Consider the following 18219-nt stretch of genomic DNA (forward strand, 5'->3'; position numbering starts at 1 on the left):
AAATTCACCTTTATAAAGGTTATAAAATTATAATTCAGTAGTTTTTACTATATTCATAAAGTTCTGCAACTATCCCCACAGCTCCTAGCAACCTCAAATCTACTTCCTGTTTCTATGAATGTGCCTGTTCTGGACATTTTGTATAAATGGAATCATACACTATGTGGCCTTTTGAGATTGGCTTCTTTCACTTAGCGTATTTCAAGGTTCCTTCATGATGTACTGTATGACAGCGCTTTGTTCCTTTTTATGGCCAAGTAATATTCCATCGTGTAGATATACCACATTTTGTTTATTCCTTCATCAGTTGATGGATATTTGGGTAGTTTCCACTTTCAGGCTGTTATTAATAATGCTGCTATGAACATTTGTGTACAAGGTTTTGTATGGACTTATGTTTTCTGTTCTCTTGGGTATGTACCCAAGAGTATAATTGTTGGGTCACATTTTGAGGAACTGCAAAGCTGTTTTCCAAAGCAGCTGCACTATTTTACATTCCCACCAGCAGTGTACAAGGGTTCCAATTTCTCTACATCCTCACTAGCACTTGTTATTATCTGACTTTTTGATTATAGCCATCCTGGTGGATGCGAAGTGGTTGCTTTTGTTTTTGGTTTGCATTTCCCTGATGACCATTGATGTCAAATATCTTTTCATGTGCTTATTGTCCATTTGTATAGATTCTTTGGAGAAATGTCTATTCATAGTATTTGTGGGCTTTTTTTGTTTTGTTTTGTTTTTGGCTGCGCCTCATGGCTTGTGTGATCTCAGTTCCCTGACCAGGCCATAGCAGTGAAAACCTGGAATCCTAACCACTAGGCCACCAGGGAACTCCCTGTTTGTCCATTTTTTAATTGGGTTATTTGTCTTTTCTTGTTGAGTCGTAAGAGTTCTGTGTATATTCTGGTTATAAGACCCTTATTAGATATATGGTTTACAACAATTTTCTCCCATTCTGTGGGTTGTCTTTTCATTTTCCTTTTCATGATCATTTTTAATTTATGGTAAAATATACATAATATAAATTTTTTATTTTAACTATTTTTAAGCTTACAGTAGAGTGGCATTAAGTACATTCATATTGTTGTGCAGCCATCACCACCATCCATCTCCAGGACTTTTTTATCTTTCCAAACTGAAGCTTTATACTCATTAAACAATAACTTCCCATTCTGCCCTCTTCCCTGGCAACCACCATTCTGCTTTCTGTCTCTATGAATTTGACTACTCTGGGTACCTCAAAAAAGTGGAATCATATAGTATTTGTCCTTTTGTGACTGGCTTCTTTCATAATGTCTTCAAGGTGCCATCCATGCTGTAGCGTGTTTCAGAATTTCATTCCTTTTCAAGGCTGAATAATATCCCATTGTGTATGTATACCACATTTTGTTTATCCATTCATCCATAGCTGGACAGTAGAGTTGCTTTAACCTTTTGGCTATTGAAAATAATGCTGCTATTGGGCATATACTCAGAAATGGAATTGCTGGATCATATGATGATTCTATGTTTAATTTTTTAAGGAATCGTCATACTGTTTTCTACAGCAACTGTATCATTTTACATAACTACCAGCAACAAACAAAGGTCCCAATTTCTCCACATCCTCACCAACACCTTTTTTACTTTCTTGATGGTGTTATTTGAAGGAAAAATTTTCAAAATTTTGATGAAGTCCAACTTATCGGTTTTTTCCTTTTTGCCTGTGCTTTTGGTGTCATATCTAAGAAACCATTGCCTAATCCAGTCACAAAGATTTACTTATATATTTTCTTTTAAGAGTTTTATAGTTTTAGCTCCTACATTTAGGTTTCTGATCCATTTCAAGTTAATTTTTGTATATGGTGTGAGGTAAGCTCCAAATTCATTCTTTTGCATGTGGAGATACAGTTGTCTTAGCACCATTTGTTGAAAAGACTATTCTTTCCCCATTCAATTTTCTTGGCTACCTTGTCAAAATCAATCAGTCATAAAGGTAAGGGTTTATTTCTGGACTCTCACTCTATTCCATTGATCTCTATGTCTATGAAAGCAATATTTTAATCCAAGCTTATGTTCTCCAAATCACACATGTCTTTTCTTCCGCCATGTTAGAGGGTTCAGTCAGAGTGCCTCCTTTATTACCCCAGAAGGAAGTGTTTTTTCAGAAGAATGCCACAGACTTGATGATCCACGAACACATCTGAGAGGCACCCTTGCTGGGGACATGGAGGTCCAAGGTCTTCATCACTCAGCCTAGAGCCTGAATGGCTTGCAGGCCCCTGCCACTGCTGCATTCCTTCTCTGTGGTCCCTTCTTTCCCTCTGCTGAATAGGAAGTGGCCTTGTTGGAAGGGTGGAGGAGGATTTGGGGTGGAAAGATATACTGCTTCCCTACATGCATGCCCAGCCCAAAGCCAAAGACTGAGGGGGTAAGCAGGGCACTTTCTTGGTGTCAAGAACTATGAAGGGTCTGAGATTTGGTTTTACCCTAGTTACAAGCTAATAAGTTAGCTTGTTGCTCTTTCATAGATACTGGCAGACGTCACGAGACTCCTGGGTCAGAGACAAGAGACTGTATTACTCACAGCATAACCAGCAGCACAATCATCAGCATGTTTGTGTTGGTTTCCCAAAGTCCCATGGGGGCAACCTGATGGGCCCATGTAGACACCCTGCGTGTAGTGAGTTTGGGTCACAGCTGAGGAACACTGGACCAAGGGCCCGGTACTTGCTGGCCTTAAACATTGTAGCACACAAGCCAGTCCTCTCCACACTGGGAATGAGCAGTCACACCGTGGTCACACTGTGTCCCCTTGCCTACTTAGCTGTTTGTGTGACCAGCTACAGAAATGCTCTGTATCAGAGGGTGGATAAGACTTGCAGTCTGGCACACTCAGCCAGAATGTGCAGGTGTGCTCAGGGGTCACACAGGAAAAGCCACGCCTAGAATCCTGGCCTCCAGGCTCTGGCGAGTGCTTTTTCCACCACCTTCGTCTGCCCTTAGGCGTTTCCAAAGGACACATGGCATGCTTGCAGATCAGCCTTACCAGGAGGCATTAAGGTAGGTAGGACGGGGGAAGCACGAATCCACTACTTCGCTTTTCTGGTGTCTGTCAACATCTTTTTTAGTCTAAGTTGCTTGGGAGATGAAGAGCACATGGGGGCCAAGGCCAAGTGTATCAGATTTGGTAGACCCAATCATTTAATTACCAAAACTGCAGCGGGTCTTGAGTGGACATACAGTTTGTCTAGCTGAAGGAAATATAGGGAGGATTAGGTGAGGGAAATGGCAGATCCATGGGCATCCTGCTGAAGAAAACTCACTTAATTCACATGACTGGGGCCCCACTGTCCGCTTACACGCTGCTCTGCCCCCTACTCACGTGCCCATCCCTTTCCTCCAGACCCCAGGTTCTCTCCAAGCCCTCAGACCCACAGCTCCCTACTTCTTCCCTGAAGCCTTCTGACCCTCCCTGGAAACGTTCTGGGCACCTCCATGTCTCCTTCACTCCCACCTCCTGCCCCTCCCTGATTGTAACTCCAAGCGGCCCAGCATTCACCCAGCGGGTACATGTGCTTTTTTCTCTGCTTCCCCGTTGGGGTGAAGGTAGCATCTTTCCTTTCGTCCTACCTCTCTTACCTGTGAGCTCCCCAGGTGGACCCCCTCCTGGCCAGCTGCAGAATCTGTGCTGTGGTTGGCCTGGAAGCAGGGGTACAATGGTGCGAGGCTGGAGGCTCGCCCACAGGGAGGAGGTCAGGAAAGCCCCTGTGGTTCTGTTGGCGAGAGACAAAGGTGGGGAGGGCCTCCACCGAGCTCCTCTGTGGCAGTGTGCGGAGTCCACTGAATTCTGTTCCATCTCTGTCCTCCCTGTGCCCCGCGACAGCTCTTCCCGGCCCCGCTGCAGAGGCTCTCCAGGAAGATCGTGCGGTCCAAGATGAACAGCACCCTGGTGGGCGTGTTCACCATCACCCTGGTGTTCCTGTCGGCTTTCGTCAACATGGTGGGTGGCTGCACCTCCCCAGCGCCTCCTCAGCCCATTGGGTGAAACCCAGTGGAGCCCTGTACCTCACAAGCATGGGCCGGGAGGAGACTTTCCGCCAGGCCCTGGAAGTTCTTATTTGGGTCTCACCTCGGGTCTGGGATCAGATTTAGCTCCTAAAGCCTCTCACACAGCCTTTGGTCCTCACTCTCGAGGCTGGAGGAGCCAGAAAGACTCAGGGAAGTATGCCCCAGGGGAGGTTTACAAGCCCTGCCCTGGGTAGCTGGGCAAATCTTGCCCGTTCCTCGGCCTCTTCCAGGCTCCTCTCCTGTCCCGGCCAGTGTCAGGCTGCACCTGAGGCGAGGCGGGATGGGCACCTGCTGCCTGTGGAGGTGGGCTACCCTGGCCTGGTCCCCACAGGCTGACCCTCTCCTCCCCCACCAGTTCACGTGCAACTCCAAGGACCTGCTTGGCTGCCTGGCGGACGAACACAACATCAGTGCCAGCCAGGTCAACGCGTGCCACGTGGCGGAGTCAGCCGGCAACTACAGCCTGGGTGACGAGCGGGGCTTCTGCGGCAGCCCCTGGCCCAACTGCAACTTCCCCGAGGTACTGGGCAGGGAGGGACTGGACACGGTTGGGGACCTGCCACCCCAGCCCTCTCTGCCCTTGGCTACTCTGATGGACAGTCAGGGGCCCTCAAGCTCACTGCCATTCCAGAGACCTCCTTCCCCCTCAGTCTCTCTCACTCTTTGTGCCAGACACCAGTGAACAAGGCCGACCTCCTCAGTATAGCAGTAACAACAATAATAGCATAGCTATTGTTTATATGGTATTTACCATGTGCCAGACACTGTGCTAAGGGCTTCACATTTACTCATTTAATCCTCACAGCAAACCTATGACAAAGATACTGTTTTATACAGATGACACTGAGGCACAGAGAGGTTAAGTAACTTGCCTAAGGTCACACAGCTAGTAAGTGGCAGAGCCAGAGCTCCCACCCAGGTCACCTAGCTTCAGAATTCTTGCTCTTAACCTGAAAGCAGAGCTGTTTCTCAACCCTCAGCCTCAGCAGCATACCTGATAATGGCCTCAGGAGGACCTGTCTGACCCCTCTGCTGTGGGTCAGAGAGCAGAGGGGAGCAAAGGGAATCCAATCCCAAACCAGTACTACCACCAAGTTCACCCATTCAAAGTATAATTCAGTAGCTTTTAGTATATTCACAGACTTGTGCAGCCATCATCATAATCTAACCTTAGAACATTTTCGTCACCCCCAAAAGAAATCATGTACCTACAGGCTATTGGGTTTAAAAAATGGCGAGAACCTTTCGAGAGCAGCGTGCATTAAGCGCCTACGGTACGTGAGGTGCTTCGTTCACCCTGCCGTGCTTCCTCAGGGAGCCATTTGGCAGCGAGCAGCAGGGCCAGGCTTCCAGCCCAGGGTATTTGCTCCAAGCATTGGGTGATTCCCACAACCCGGCTCCCTGACGGGGCTCACGTGAAACCTGTAAGATGATGGCAGTTTTTGCCCTTTTCTGGGGAGAAAGCCCGTGCTTTCATCCAATTCCCAAAGGGCCCATGACTCATAACGAGGGTTCAGAACTGCAGTGAGGGCCCCGTGGGCTGTCACAGTGCTGGCCTCCCTCCCCCACCCCAGGGAATGGACCTGATCCTACTCCCCTGTACACATGGGTAAGGGAAACTCAGTGAGGGGTAGGGCTCACCCTCACCCGTGCTCACCTAGACCAGTTGTCCCTGGGCCCCCGCCAAGCCCTCCCTCTGCCCAGGCAGCCATGCTCCAACACCCGCCCTCTGCTCCCCACCTCTCTTCCCTCTCACATCTGGCCGACAGCCCACAGGAGCTGCTGCCTGAAGGCTGTTCGCTGAGAAGCAGAGGCTGTTTTTGGTCTTGCACATGCCCCTTGGTGGTTGCTCCATGGGAGAGTGAGGGGACAAAGCAGTGGTGTCAGGGCCTGTTCTGGTTCCTCGTTTGTGGCAGATGGTCGGTTGGTCACAGACTTCAGCTCTCACCAGCCCGACCAATTTCAGGCCCTCAGATCCCAGGCCCTACCAGCTACAGACCCCTCGGGCTGACACCATCCCACAAGTGTTGTTCTGATTCAGCAACTCCTCACAGACCCTGAGGTGGAGCTCAGTATTAAGCCTTGGCCTCCTGGATGTCTGGGCCCAGGGTCTGAATAGAAATCCAGGCTGGCGCTTGGGTTCCCCTCCCCATCCCCCAAGGACAGGACTATTATCCTTAGGGCTGATGTATCGGGTTGTGCCTTCCCTACTCCTTCCTCTGCCCCTTTCCTGCTGCTGAGTTGAGGCTGGTCCCTCCCCCTTCCAACCGCCAGGGGCCTCTGCAGTCCCTCTCTGGGTTCCTGAAGGCCTAGGCAGAAGGGACTGTCCCACTGCCAGCCACCAAATTTGGCCTCCAGCCCAAGGCAGAGGCAGCGAACAGTGAGTCGCTCTGCCTGATGCAGAAATAACAATGCTAAATCTAAAAGAGAAAAATAATAGATGCTGACATGACTAGGACTAGTGTCAGGGGACAACAGAGCAGAAGTCGACCTCTGAGATCGCCTGGTTTGGCCCCTTGGTTGTCTGAGAAAGAAACTGAGGCTCAGAGACCAGGATTTCCCCACAGTACAGGGAAGAGCACAATCCCTCATCTGAAACCTTTTGGGTCAGTTATGTCTCGGACTTGGGAATTTTTCAGATTTTAAAAGGTTACCTCACACCCCAGTGCAGTATGGGCAGCACCTGATAATGAAACACAGAAATATTTCTGCAGCAAAATGTATGAATAGTCACAGGAAGCAGGATAAAGGTGATAATTCGCATCACATCAGTAGGTCAGTTTGGCCACCAAATAAGGTCAGTTCAGATGTTGCCACCGCATGTTATGTTGCAGATCAGGGGCTGAAGCCTGCGCTCGCACAGTAATGGAGGGCACCACGCACTGTGCCAGGGGCTTCATATTGTGTAATCATCACAGTAAGCCCATGAGATAGAAGGTTTTGCATATGGGGAAACTGAGGCTTAGAGAGGTTGAATAAATGGCTTAAGTCACACAAACAGTCCATAATGAATCAGGGCTGAAACTCAAGTCTGCCTGAGCCTGGAGCCCTGCTCTAACCATTGGGCAACACTGCTGGTAGTGGTCCTCCTCAGCCTGGAGCCCCACCTCCTGGTTCCTACCCAGGGCCACTCACACCACAGTACAAGTCTGCATCAGCAGAAACATCCCCAGACCCCCGGTTTCACCTGAGGCCAGCTCAGACTGGATGGATACTGGGGGGCGGGGCCGGGGGCGGGGCCGGGGGAGGGCGGGGCCCGGGGCGCTGAAGCCGCTGCCCTCTCTCCACAGTACTTCACCTATAGCGTGCTGCTCAGCCTGCTGGCCTGCTCCGTGTTCCTGCAGATCAGCTGCATCGGGAAGCTGGTGCTCATGCTGGCCATCGAGCTCATCTACGTGCTTGTCGTTGAGGTGCCCAGTGTCACGCTCTTTGACAATGCCGACCTACTGGTCACAGCCAACGCCATGTAGGTGGCACCCGCCTCGCGCTCTGCACGGGGTCTGGGGCATTGCAGAGAGGCAGGAAGAGCGGGAGGCTGGGTTCCTGGGCCGCAGGGGGCTTGCCGGGGGAGTGTTCTGTTGCTCCCAGCTCTGACCACCGGGGCAAAGCAACACAGTATCTTGTTTCTTTCCCTCCATCCCTCCCCCAGTGGTGAGGGTGGCCTCAGGGCTACTAGGTCCCCTGTCCCTCTGCCTCCAGCCTCCTACTCAGTCCTGACCTCAGGCTTCGGTGAATTGTTCCTCATCTGTCCAGGGCAGCCTTTGATGACCTATTTTCATCTAACTGCCCTTGCACCTCAGGCCCAGAGGGGTCAAGGTCCAACAGAGCTGGAAAGCAAGGTGTGTGGGAGCAAAGGAACAGCCTTTGCTGTTCGTGGGCACTTGTCCTGCCTCGAACCAGGCAGTTGGACATACGTTATCCCTTTCATCCTCATAGCAACTCAGCAAAGTAGGCAGGGCCACCCTGGACAGTTGGGTAGTTTGTGCACTGCTCAAAGGCTCCTGGCTGTGATGGTGAGCAGTTAAATCCTACAGCCCAGAGGTGGCAAGTATGGGGGTTGTGCCCCAGGCTATCTAGCTGGCAGTCAGCCTGGTCATATAGTGACGGATGTCAGATTTCCAGGGGAGGTAGCTCCGTGAGGGGAAAGAGCTCTGATTTTGGGTCAAATTGAGTTTGAATCTCAGCCTCAGACACACATTTGGCTATTTTTCCTGAACCTCATTATTTTTTCCCAGTAAAATGGGAATAATAATACCTATAGTAGTAAAATGTATGTAAAGTGCCTGATATGTAGTACCTTTTTCTTCCCATTACCATCTCCCCCCCCCAAACACATACATCAGGAAGAGCAAAACACGTGAGTGACAGGTCTGTGTCCCCTGAGAAAATGTAGCGAACTGTACTTTCTCTGAGTTAGAGGAAGGGATCCATTCATCCATCTATCCATTCACTGAAAAATATTTATTGAGGGCCTACCCTGTTCCAGGCACTGAGCTTGGCAGTGAAGGTACAGTCATGGATAAAATAGGCAATAACTCCAGTGTCAGAAATGTTACCTTCTTGTGCAGAGTGTCGCCTGAGAAAATGAAGATGTTGTGAAGGATCTAAGTCAGATGCAAGGAAGAACTTCTCCACAGCTGTGCAGGGCTGTGGGCAGATGACAGGGAGACGCTGTAGCATCATGAGCGGGGCAGGCTGCAGTCCCCTGGGGACAGGAGAGGGAGGAGGTCGACCCTTCTCCCTGTGGATCAGGGCGGGAGCTGAGAACTTTGCCTCCTCTTTCTCTCCTGCCCCGCCCCTCCCCAGAGCCCCTCCACTCCTCCTGCTGAAGCAGCCACAGAGAATGGAGGTCCTTTCTGGGTTGGGAGACCCTGGCGTGGCTCTAGGGCAGCACTGTCCACTAGATAAATCACGCAAGCCACAGATGTAATTTAAAATTTTCTAGTAGCTATATTAAAAGGCAAAACAAGCAATTAATTTGAATAATGTACTTATTTAACCAATATATTCAGAATATTATTTTCATATATAGTCAGTTTAAAATTATTAATAGAATACTTGACATTTTTCCACACTAATTCTTCAAAACCTCGTATCTATTTTACACTTACAGGACATTTTAACCTGTACTAGCCACAATTTAAGCTCAGTAGCCACATGTAGCTAGTGGCTACCATACTGGACAGTGCAGGTATAGTGTTTCTCCTCTGGGTGGCAGCGACTGGCTGGGGTGGGAGAGGGCACAGGCTTCTGCCCAGGTGGATGTGCTGGGAGGGCCCCAGGGTCCCAGGTAAGGGCTGGGTGATTTGTGGTCATGGTGACCAGATGCTAATTGGGGCTGGCCTTTCTGCAAGCCTCCCATCCTGAAAGTGACCTTGGATTGGGAAGAGGGGTGCTGGGGGCGGGGGCGGGGGTGGCAAAGGAGCAGCAGTGGTGGAGGCAGAAGTAGGAGGTGCGGGGAAGCAGAGCTGGGTGTAGAGGGGCACAGCAGAGGGTGGGGGGCAGTAGAGCAGGCTTGGAGGCTACTGATGCAGGGAGCAGCCCTGAACAGCCCTCCCCAACTCCTGTTCACAGAGACTTCAACAACAACGGGACCTCCCAGTGGTGAGTTGAAGCTGTTTCTCCGAGTTCCCTGATACAACCCCTGCCTGCCCTTGGCACTGAGCAGCCAGAGGCCACCAGCTCAGGCCACCAGCCCAGCAGAGAAGGCAGCAGTGCCCAGGTGGGAGGGGGCCTTGGTGGCAAGGTGGGTGATGAAGGAGGAGGCCCTCCCCTCCCTAGGTACTAAGCGGGCCTCACTGGGTAGGTGCCCTTCTTTTATGATCTCTCTACCACCCCAAGATGATTTATAGACTCAGTGACCAAGGTCATCAGGATCCACAGGTCATTCCACAGGCCTCAAGCTCTCCCCAGGGGCATGCATGAGATCCTGGCACGCGAGAACAGGTGCCCCTTCTGCCCCCAGAGGAGAGGAGCAGAGGAGAGGCCTGCAGGGTATGTAGGTTAGGCCCTGCCTCGGGGCTGCTCCTGGACAGGGAGTCTACACAGCCTTCAAGGTTTGGGCTCTTTGCTGGGACAGGAGCAGGGTCAGGAACAGCTGTTTTTATTGAGAGTATTAATAATGTTAACAGAAATATAGTCAGACAATAACAGCTACCAGTTTTGGATTTTCGACTGTTTGTCAGACACTGTACAAGGAGTTTGCATACAGTGTCTGTAATTCTTACCACAATCTTGAAATATGGGTGTTATCCCATTTTACAGATTAGGAAACTAAGGTTCAGAGAGGTTAAGAGGACTCGCCCAAGGTTGCCCAGAGATGGTCAGTGTGGCCTGCCTGGCTCCCCTGTTACAACCCCTGTCATGTCAACCGAGAAAGACCTGAGATGTACACGCTGCCTTTTACAAGGGCCTCGTTCATCCCCTGGTGTAACCAGAGGGAAGCGCCCCAGTGATGGGGGGGAGGGAGCCATCAGGAGAAGAGTGCTGGCTGCTGAGCTGCAGGCAGAGCAGGGGCCGCCCACCGAGAAGGCTTCCTGGAGGAGGCACACCTCAGGCAGTTAGAGCAGGAGGGTGAGGATAGGGGGGCTGGAGTGGGAGGTAGAAAAAAAGGCCTGAGGGGCCTCAGAGCCCGGCATGAAGTGCCAGGACATCTACCTCCCGCCTGCAGCCCTGAGCACGCGACCAAGGTGGCGCTGAAGGTGGTGACACCCATCATCATCTCGGTCTTCGTGCTGGCCCTGTACCTGCACGCGCAGCAGGTGGAGTCCACCGCCCGCCTCGACTTCCTCTGGAAACTGCAGGTGGGTGGCCCCGGGCTGGGGGGGGTCGGGGGTGGGGTTGGAAGGGTGGGGCGGGGCCCCCAGGCCTCATGGCACTTTGTGAGTGAGCAGTTCATCCGCTGGGCTGGGCTGGGCTGGGCCTGGGTTCTGCACTGACAAGGTGTCCTGCTCACCAGCTGACCGGTGCCCCGCGTCCCAGCGAGTCTGCTGCCTGCTCTCTGAGGCCAAGAGGCAAAACCCTGGAGCTCCAGACAAACCCACCCTTGACAGTGCCTGGTACCGGGACTCTGATGGGCCTGGGAGAGAGGCTCTTCAGTCACAAAGACCGTGGGCGTCCAGACGCCGGGACAGAGGGGAGGCATGGACAGGCCCAGTTTGTGGCAGAGGCAGCAAGGAGTCAGGAGGGCAGGGGGAAAACAGTGGCAGAAGGAGAGGAGAGAAGTAGGGGGAGTGCAGTCCTGGGGCCGCGGAGGCCTTAGTGCAGGAGTTGGTGCCAGAGGCTTCTGAGCAGGGCTCGATGTGACCTAAACTGGGCTTGAAGACCCCTCCAGGGGAAGATGGCTGGAAGGGGCATCAAAGATCATCGATAGGAAGTCCGGCCAGGTGGCTGTGCCCTGGCCTTGATGAGAGGTGGCCCAGGCAGGGGCAGAGGTGCTGGGTGCTGGGTGCCCAGGTGGGGCTGGAATCCAGCCAGCACTCTGCCCTCCAGCCTCTGTGCCTTGCGCCCTGATTGTGTCCACCTGCAGGAGGGGTGCTGCTGGGCCATGCACAGGGTACTCCAGGTGCTACAGCAGCAGCCCCTGTAGCCCCTTCCGATCTGCTGGACCACCTCAAAAGGTGCAGGAGAGGGCGCCCAAGGGCCCATGAGAAAGCCTGGTCTTGTCTTTTTTTTTTTTTTATAAATTTATTTTATTTTATTTATTTTTGGCTGTGTTGGGTCTCCGTTGCTGTGCGCGGGCTTTCTCTAGTTGCGGCGAGCGGGGACCACTCTTCATTATGGTGCGCGGGCTTCTCATTGCGGTGGCTTCTCTTGTTGCGGAGCACGGGCTCTGGGCATGTGGGCTTCAGTAGTTGCGGCACGCGGGCTCAGTAGTTGTGGCTCGCGGGCTCTAGAGCGCAGGCTCAGTAGTTGTGGCTCACAGGCTTAGTTGCTCCGCGGCATGTGGGATCTTCCCAGTCCAAGGCTCGAACCCGTGTCCCCTGCATTGGCAGGCGGATTCTTAACCACTGCGCCACCAGGGAAGCCCCAAGAGAAAACCTGGTCTTAGATGGGAGTGAAGGTGGGGCTCAGACCTGTTATTCCAGCCCAGCCGCTTGCAAGGCATAGCTTAGCCTGGCCTTTTTTGCCTCCCCTGGCCTGGCCCCTGTGTGCAGACCACTTCTTCAGCTCATCTGCAACTCGCTTAGGCCTCCTTCATCCTCCGCTTCCTAGTAACGTTGAGATTAAAGTCTTCGGGCCGGGGCAGGAGGCCCTGGATTTTCACTGGATGCTGAGTTGAAGACGGGGGCATCTGGCTGCCTTTGCTATTGGGTGTCTCCGGTGGGGATGTCCTGAGGCTGGGGGAGCATGTTTTCCATGCGGAATGCCCTGGGTTGGGAGGGGCCTCGGGGGTACCCAGTGTGAGGCTGCACCTTCTCTTCTCGGAGAGCAGCCTCCCAGCCTCCTCCCGACTTGCTCACGCCTCTCTTCTTGGGGAAGCTCCCAGGAGGTCCCCAGCTCTCTCCTGGGGGCTGACCAGGCTTTGTGGGGTCCAGGGCCAACGCCCCTCCATTCCTCTGCTCACACCCCCTGCCTCCCCCAGGAGCCCCCAGGGAGCCCCTCCCAAGGTGGTTGCTGTTGGGTGTCCCTGTTGTGTTCCAAAGGCCCCGAGAAAGGGGCGGAGGCCGGGGAGGGTGAGCCTGCCACTCCGCATCTTTGTGACCAGCTGCCCCTTGACCCGCACCCCAGGGCCTTGTCCAGCTCCTGAGGGCACAGGGTCAAACCGAGGCCGCCTGCCTGCTGAGCAGAGTAGCCTGGAGCCCCTACCTCTGGCTCCCCGGTGCCCAGGCAACAGCAGCTTTCTCGTAGCCCCGGAAGACCTGGAAGAGCCATGAGGCGGGGTGCCTGTCTCTCCCAGAGAGCTGAAGCCTTCCAGCTTTCAGCCAGGGTGAACCTCCCCGAACCAAAACAGCCAGGGAAAAAGGGGTGTGTTGTGGACAAGACTTCCTCCAGTCCCCTTGGTCTGAGGCCCCAACATCTGCCCAAAGCACTCCCGTTGCCTCCTGCGTCCCCGGCTGCAGCCCGCCCCCATCCATCCCCCCGCCGACCCCAGCTGCGCTGAGGGTTTGGGGAGGTTTGGAGACCCAGTCCATGTCAGGCACTTGTATTGTTAGTGTTTCTCTCCACATGTGGCTGCAGAAACAGGTTATTTCCACTCTTCACCTTTCCTCCCTGACTTCCTACCCCACACCCATGCACCACCACCCCCATTTTTATCTTCTTTTATGGGAGGAAGTTTTAAAAAATAATTTTAAACTTACAGAATAGTTAAAAGAACAGTATAAAGAACCCCACGAGTCCCTTCATCAGATTCCCCAGCCATTTGTCCACATTCGCTCCGTCACCCTCTCTCTCTCTTTTCTGAAACGAGGCCCCATCACCCCCCTAAATTCTCTGGTGTCTACCTCCCAAAAGCAGGGACACTCTCTGCGTTATCCCCGTGCGAACTCCCAGTCAGGAAATCAACACTATCCACCCACAATACCATCCCACCCACAGAGCTGTTCACGTTATGTCAACTGTCCCAGTTCTGGCCCTGGATCCCATCTGGTGTACCCTATGCATTTAGCTGTCATGTCTCCTGTCTTTCTTTTCCTCTCATGTTTGCCAGTCTTAAAGAGGTCCTTATTCTGTGACCCTCAGTCTAGAGCCCTTGATGTTTCCCATGTCCAGACTCAGGCTATGCCTTCTTGGAGGAAAACCGTGGAAATGACACTGTGCACTTCTCAGAGCATCAGCCTGGGGACTCCTCTGTGTTGGCCTGTCCCACCCCTGGTGACATTTACCTTGATCACCCACTCAAGTGGGCGTCCGCCAGACTTCTCCACTGTCAGGTCCCCATCTTCCCCTTTGTACTCAATTAGCATTTTGTGGAAAGATACTCTGGTATTACGCCAATATTCTGATCTCCAGCAAACCTCACCCACCAGCCTCAGCATCCACTGCTGACTCCTGCCTGCCAGGTAGCGATGACCTATGTCTGTCATTCCTTCTGCATTTGTTAATCGGCATTCTCCTGTAAGGCAGAGCCCTCCTTCTCCCCCTCTCATTTACTTGGTCATTCATTTATCTACATCAGCATAGACTCATAGATTCCTATCGAATTCGATGGGGTTTACTCTGCTCCTCTCATTATTTATTTTAATGCTTTAATTGTCCTGGCTTTGGTCGGTGTGTCTTCAGTTGGGTCCATCATTCTTTGAGCGTCTTCTTACTTTCTGGCACAAGATGATGTCTGGGGCTCATCATGTACTTTCCCTTCAAAGTGCCCCAGTTCTTTTTAGTGGAGAATGGTATTTAGAAACCCAGATCAGGGCACTCACTGTTCTAGGTCCTCTCTGTGGACAAAGCTAGGAAATGTATGTAGGTATGTAGGAACATAGAAACAAACATACACATACACACGTACATGTAGATGGATACTGCTCCAATATCTGTCTGTTGATATTTAAAACCATGAGTTTATAGCAGCACCCCCATTGCCAATGCAACACCTCAGGCTTCTTTCTAGCCTTCTCCCTTCCATGCATGCAAATATCATCTCTGGCAGTGAGAACCTCCCCTTCCATTCCTTTCATATATTTACTCATTTGTTCGATGGAACCGACCTCCCAACCACCCCAGCCCCCTTCTCTGCCCTACCATGCCCTCTCCCCCTCACTGCCCTGCTTCCTTGCACACTGGACATACCACACGAGGCACCCCTTCCTCTGATCACTTCCTTCTTCAGGCACCAAGGGCTCTGCACAAGGGAAAACTGGAAGGGAAGTGGCTGACCACTTCCCATTTTGAAAACAATTAAGAAGGCCATGCACGCTGTGTGTGTGTCTGCGGGGGGCGGGGGGTGAGCGTGTCTTTACCTGCTAGGTGCGTCAGCCTCTCTCCACTCAAGCTCTCTGACAGGCTCATGATGCGTCCACCTCCCTCCATCTCCCCTTGTGCTCCAGGGCTTTGGGGAGGGATAAACAATAACCTGAACGCAGGTCCTTGGGATGGGTGAGTGATGGTCCATTCCCCACGCCCAGTCTCATGCAGCAGCCCATTTAGCTGTTGGGTCTGTGGTCGTGATGGGTGGGTGCGGTGCTGACGGGGAGGTGGGGAGCCTGGGGTTCTTAGCTTCCCTGAAGCACCTGCACGAGGAACACACCCTAACCTGCAAGGCCCCCTCCACTCAGCCTCAGCTCTCAGGAGAGCCCATTCTTGTCCCCTCCCACAGCTTGGAACTTACTAGGACCAGCAAGCGTCTATGGACCCCCTAAGCTATCCTGCCTGGGCAGAGCCCAGCCCTAGAAGCAGCTGGCTATGCTGGCAGCTGCCAGCATGTCCTGGGCAGAGTTCCCCAGATGTGGCAGGCATACCTGGCCAGGGCCTCTGCGCTTGGCGTGCGTTCCCAGCCGCGTCTCTGCTCCCTGAGTCCCCACCCACAGCCTCCACAGCCACCCTGCCTGCCACGTTGGGCAGAGGCTCTCTGGGAAGGCACGTGTCACATTTCTGCCACCTGCAGGCTGATCAGAGGAGCTGAGGTGCTCCAGGGTCCCCAGGCATGTGGTCTCAGCGGGCAGTAGGAGCAGGAGTGGGGGCAGTCCGGTGCATTTTCAGAGGCAGATGGACCAGCTGGGGCTCCTCCACAGGGTAGCAGGCGAGAAGTACAGGGATTCCCACTCCAGCCTTCTCCCTCTGGCACACCTGTTCCCGAGCAGGAGCAGGTGCCACTTATTTATGGGGAGGGGGGTGGTCAAACTGTCCCACCTCATAGGAGCAGAGGTCACCTGGCAGGAAGACAGCACATGCCCGCTGGACCGCCCTCAGGCACCTGAGGGTCCAGGAGCTTCCTCGGGTGTGATCCCCATCCTTGTGGCCACGTTTCCAGTGGCTCCAGGAATGAAGTGGGTCCTCTCACCTCCGAGGCAAGGCTTAGACCCTGGGCCTTAGGGTCCCTGAGCTTTCTCCTTCCCTGCTGGACCCAGTCCTGCAGCCTTGGTGGGCGTGCCAGCTCCTTCCCTGTAGGCAGCCAGCGCCTACCGGGAGGGCCGGGGCCCTGAGAAATAGTCCTGGCCCTTTTGGATGTTCTAGTTGCAGTGAACAGAAAGGCCTCCTTGTGTAGTTAGGGAAGGCCCAGGCAGGCTGGCTAGATCTTTTAAACAGCCCTGCCAATGATCCTTTGCCTACCTGCCTGCCTGCCTTACCAACACTGTCACCCCCAGTTCAGGGGGTCATTTTGTTTGCCATTGAGGGGAGGAAGCCAGCAGACTCCAGTCTGTACCCCCGCGTTCCTTGAACACTCTGGTCAGCTGGCTCCTCGCATGCCGAGGTGCAGGACTACCTCTGTGCTTCAGCCTGTGGGCCGCTGTTTGCCTCTTGACCCGAGGGCTCTGCACTGTCCCTTTATCCTGGAGAGTGAGCTTGTCCCAGACCCAGGACCCAAGCTAGGGGAGAACCAAAGTCATCAGTGATGTCCTTGTCCCGCCCAGGTGGCAACCTCGGGGTACCTGCACCTCCTGGCCCTGCGGGTTGCGTCTGACCCTGGGGTGAGTCAGCTCTCAGGGAACCAGGGAGAACGGGCAGCGCTTCGAGCCATTTTCTCTGTGGTCAGTCTGCTAAAGTGATTTTTCTCAAACTGCCTTTCTGATCGCATTTCCTGATATGAAGGGGAAAATGGAAAGTCGAGGAGCCTTTGGGTGGCTGGAGGGCCATTTGTGTGTGGTTTTGGACCATCCCTTTACCCTCCTGCCTTCTCCTCATCTGGGGCAGATAGGATCCTTCCGGCCTCTCCTCCAGGACCTGTGTCCACTCAGGGTTCCCTCCTTCAGGATCAATGCCCTCATAGGCGTCGCTTTCCAAGAGGCAGGCGGGAAGAGGTAGCTACCTACAGATCTCTCTTTTCTGTTGGTCAAAGTAAGAGATGCTCTTTATAGAAAACCAGGAAGTAGAGACAGCAGCGAGGATGCAAAGTCAGCACTTGCTGAAATCTTGGGCCTGCGTTGGCACGTGGGCGGATTGCACTGCCTTTTTCTAAGCAGCACGATGCTTGCCCTCCCCCTGACCGAGCCCTCTGTCCCAGGCCACCGAGGAGAAGGAGGAGATGGAGGAGCTGCAGGCCTACAACCGGCGGCTGCTGCACAACATCCTGCCCAAGGATGTAGCCGCGCACTTCCTGGCCCGCGAGCGGCGCAACGATGAGCTCTACTATCAGTCGTGTGAGTGCGTGGCCGTCATGTTCGCCTCCATCGCCAACTTCTCCGAGTTCTACGTGGAGCTGGAGGCCAACAACGAGGGCGTCGAGTGCCTGCGGCTGCTCAACGAGATCATCGCCGACTTTGACGAGGTGCGGCCGGGCCCCGACGCCCCCTCTCCCATCACCAGATGTGAGCAGAGGCGTCAGGCGCTCTGACTGTGTCCCAGGCACTGTCACAGGCATCTGCATACATTTCCACCCCATCACCATGTCACGATGGGGAGGACGAGGCCCCCGCACGTTAAACGTCCTGCCTTGGGTCACTGCCTGCAAGCGGCAGAGCTGGGGTTTCAGCCCAGCCGTCTGAATTCGCAGTCTGTGCACGTTGGCTGCCCCATCGAGGCCCCGCCTGGCTGACCCACCCCCGTCACCCGCCATTCCTCTCATGCCATCTAGGGCTGGATGGGGCTCCAGGCTGGGACTCAGCATTTGAGAGAGTCCAAGGGAGGAGGAGTTCCCAGGCTAAAGGAGGAGGCAGGACAAAGATGCAAAGCCCTGAACAGCAGAGGCAGAAACAAAGACATTTTCTTCTTTGTTTATTGCTCCCTTGTTGAGCACCCAGTGTGTGCCAGGCCCTGGGGATACTGTGACCAGTAGAGCAGTCTCGGGGCTGGGAGCTCACTGCGTAGTGAGTGTGAGAGGGACGAGCCCAGCGGGAATACAGGGGCTGGGGCATGGAGCTGGGACCAGGCAGTGTCAGAAGCAGGCCCCAAGACTTCCGGATGGTAGGGTAACTGGAGTTGGCTGCAATGGGTGTGGACAGGCGTCCGGCAGGTCCTGGAGACAGGAGAAGAGCGTCCTGCTGGACAATGGTGAGGAGGTCTCCCTGGGAGGGATGGAGACCTGAGCCAGCAAAGGGGAAAATGGCTGCCAATCCCTGTCGGGGGACAGAG

At 53.6% G+C, this 18219-nt stretch overlaps 1 protein-coding gene across 2 annotated transcripts in view; it reads left to right on the forward strand.

Moving 5' to 3' along the window:
- ADCY5 (adenylate cyclase 5) overlaps positions 1-18219 on the forward strand; it is a 155954-nt gene that overhangs the window by 130157 nt on the left and 7578 nt on the right. Inside the window, exons 13-19 of one of the 2 annotated variants that reach the window (XM_057545822.1) lie at positions 2986-3042; positions 3866-3982; positions 4406-4570; positions 7341-7516; positions 9625-9654; positions 10721-10853; positions 17153-17416. In XM_057545822.1, the coding sequence (XP_057401805.1) occupies positions 2986-3042; positions 3866-3982; positions 4406-4570; positions 7341-7516; positions 9625-9654; positions 10721-10853; positions 17153-17416 (942 nt within the window). The remainder of the gene's footprint in view (positions 1-2985; positions 3043-3865; positions 3983-4405; positions 4571-7340; positions 7517-9624; positions 9655-10720; positions 10854-17152; positions 17417-18219) is intronic. The other variant, XM_007175636.2, reaches the window with a different exon arrangement.

This window comes from Balaenoptera acutorostrata, chromosome 4, assembly GCF_949987535.1.
Source record: "Balaenoptera acutorostrata chromosome 4, mBalAcu1.1, whole genome shotgun sequence".
In the NCBI taxonomy this organism is placed as follows: domain Eukaryota; kingdom Metazoa; phylum Chordata; class Mammalia; order Artiodactyla; family Balaenopteridae; genus Balaenoptera; species Balaenoptera acutorostrata.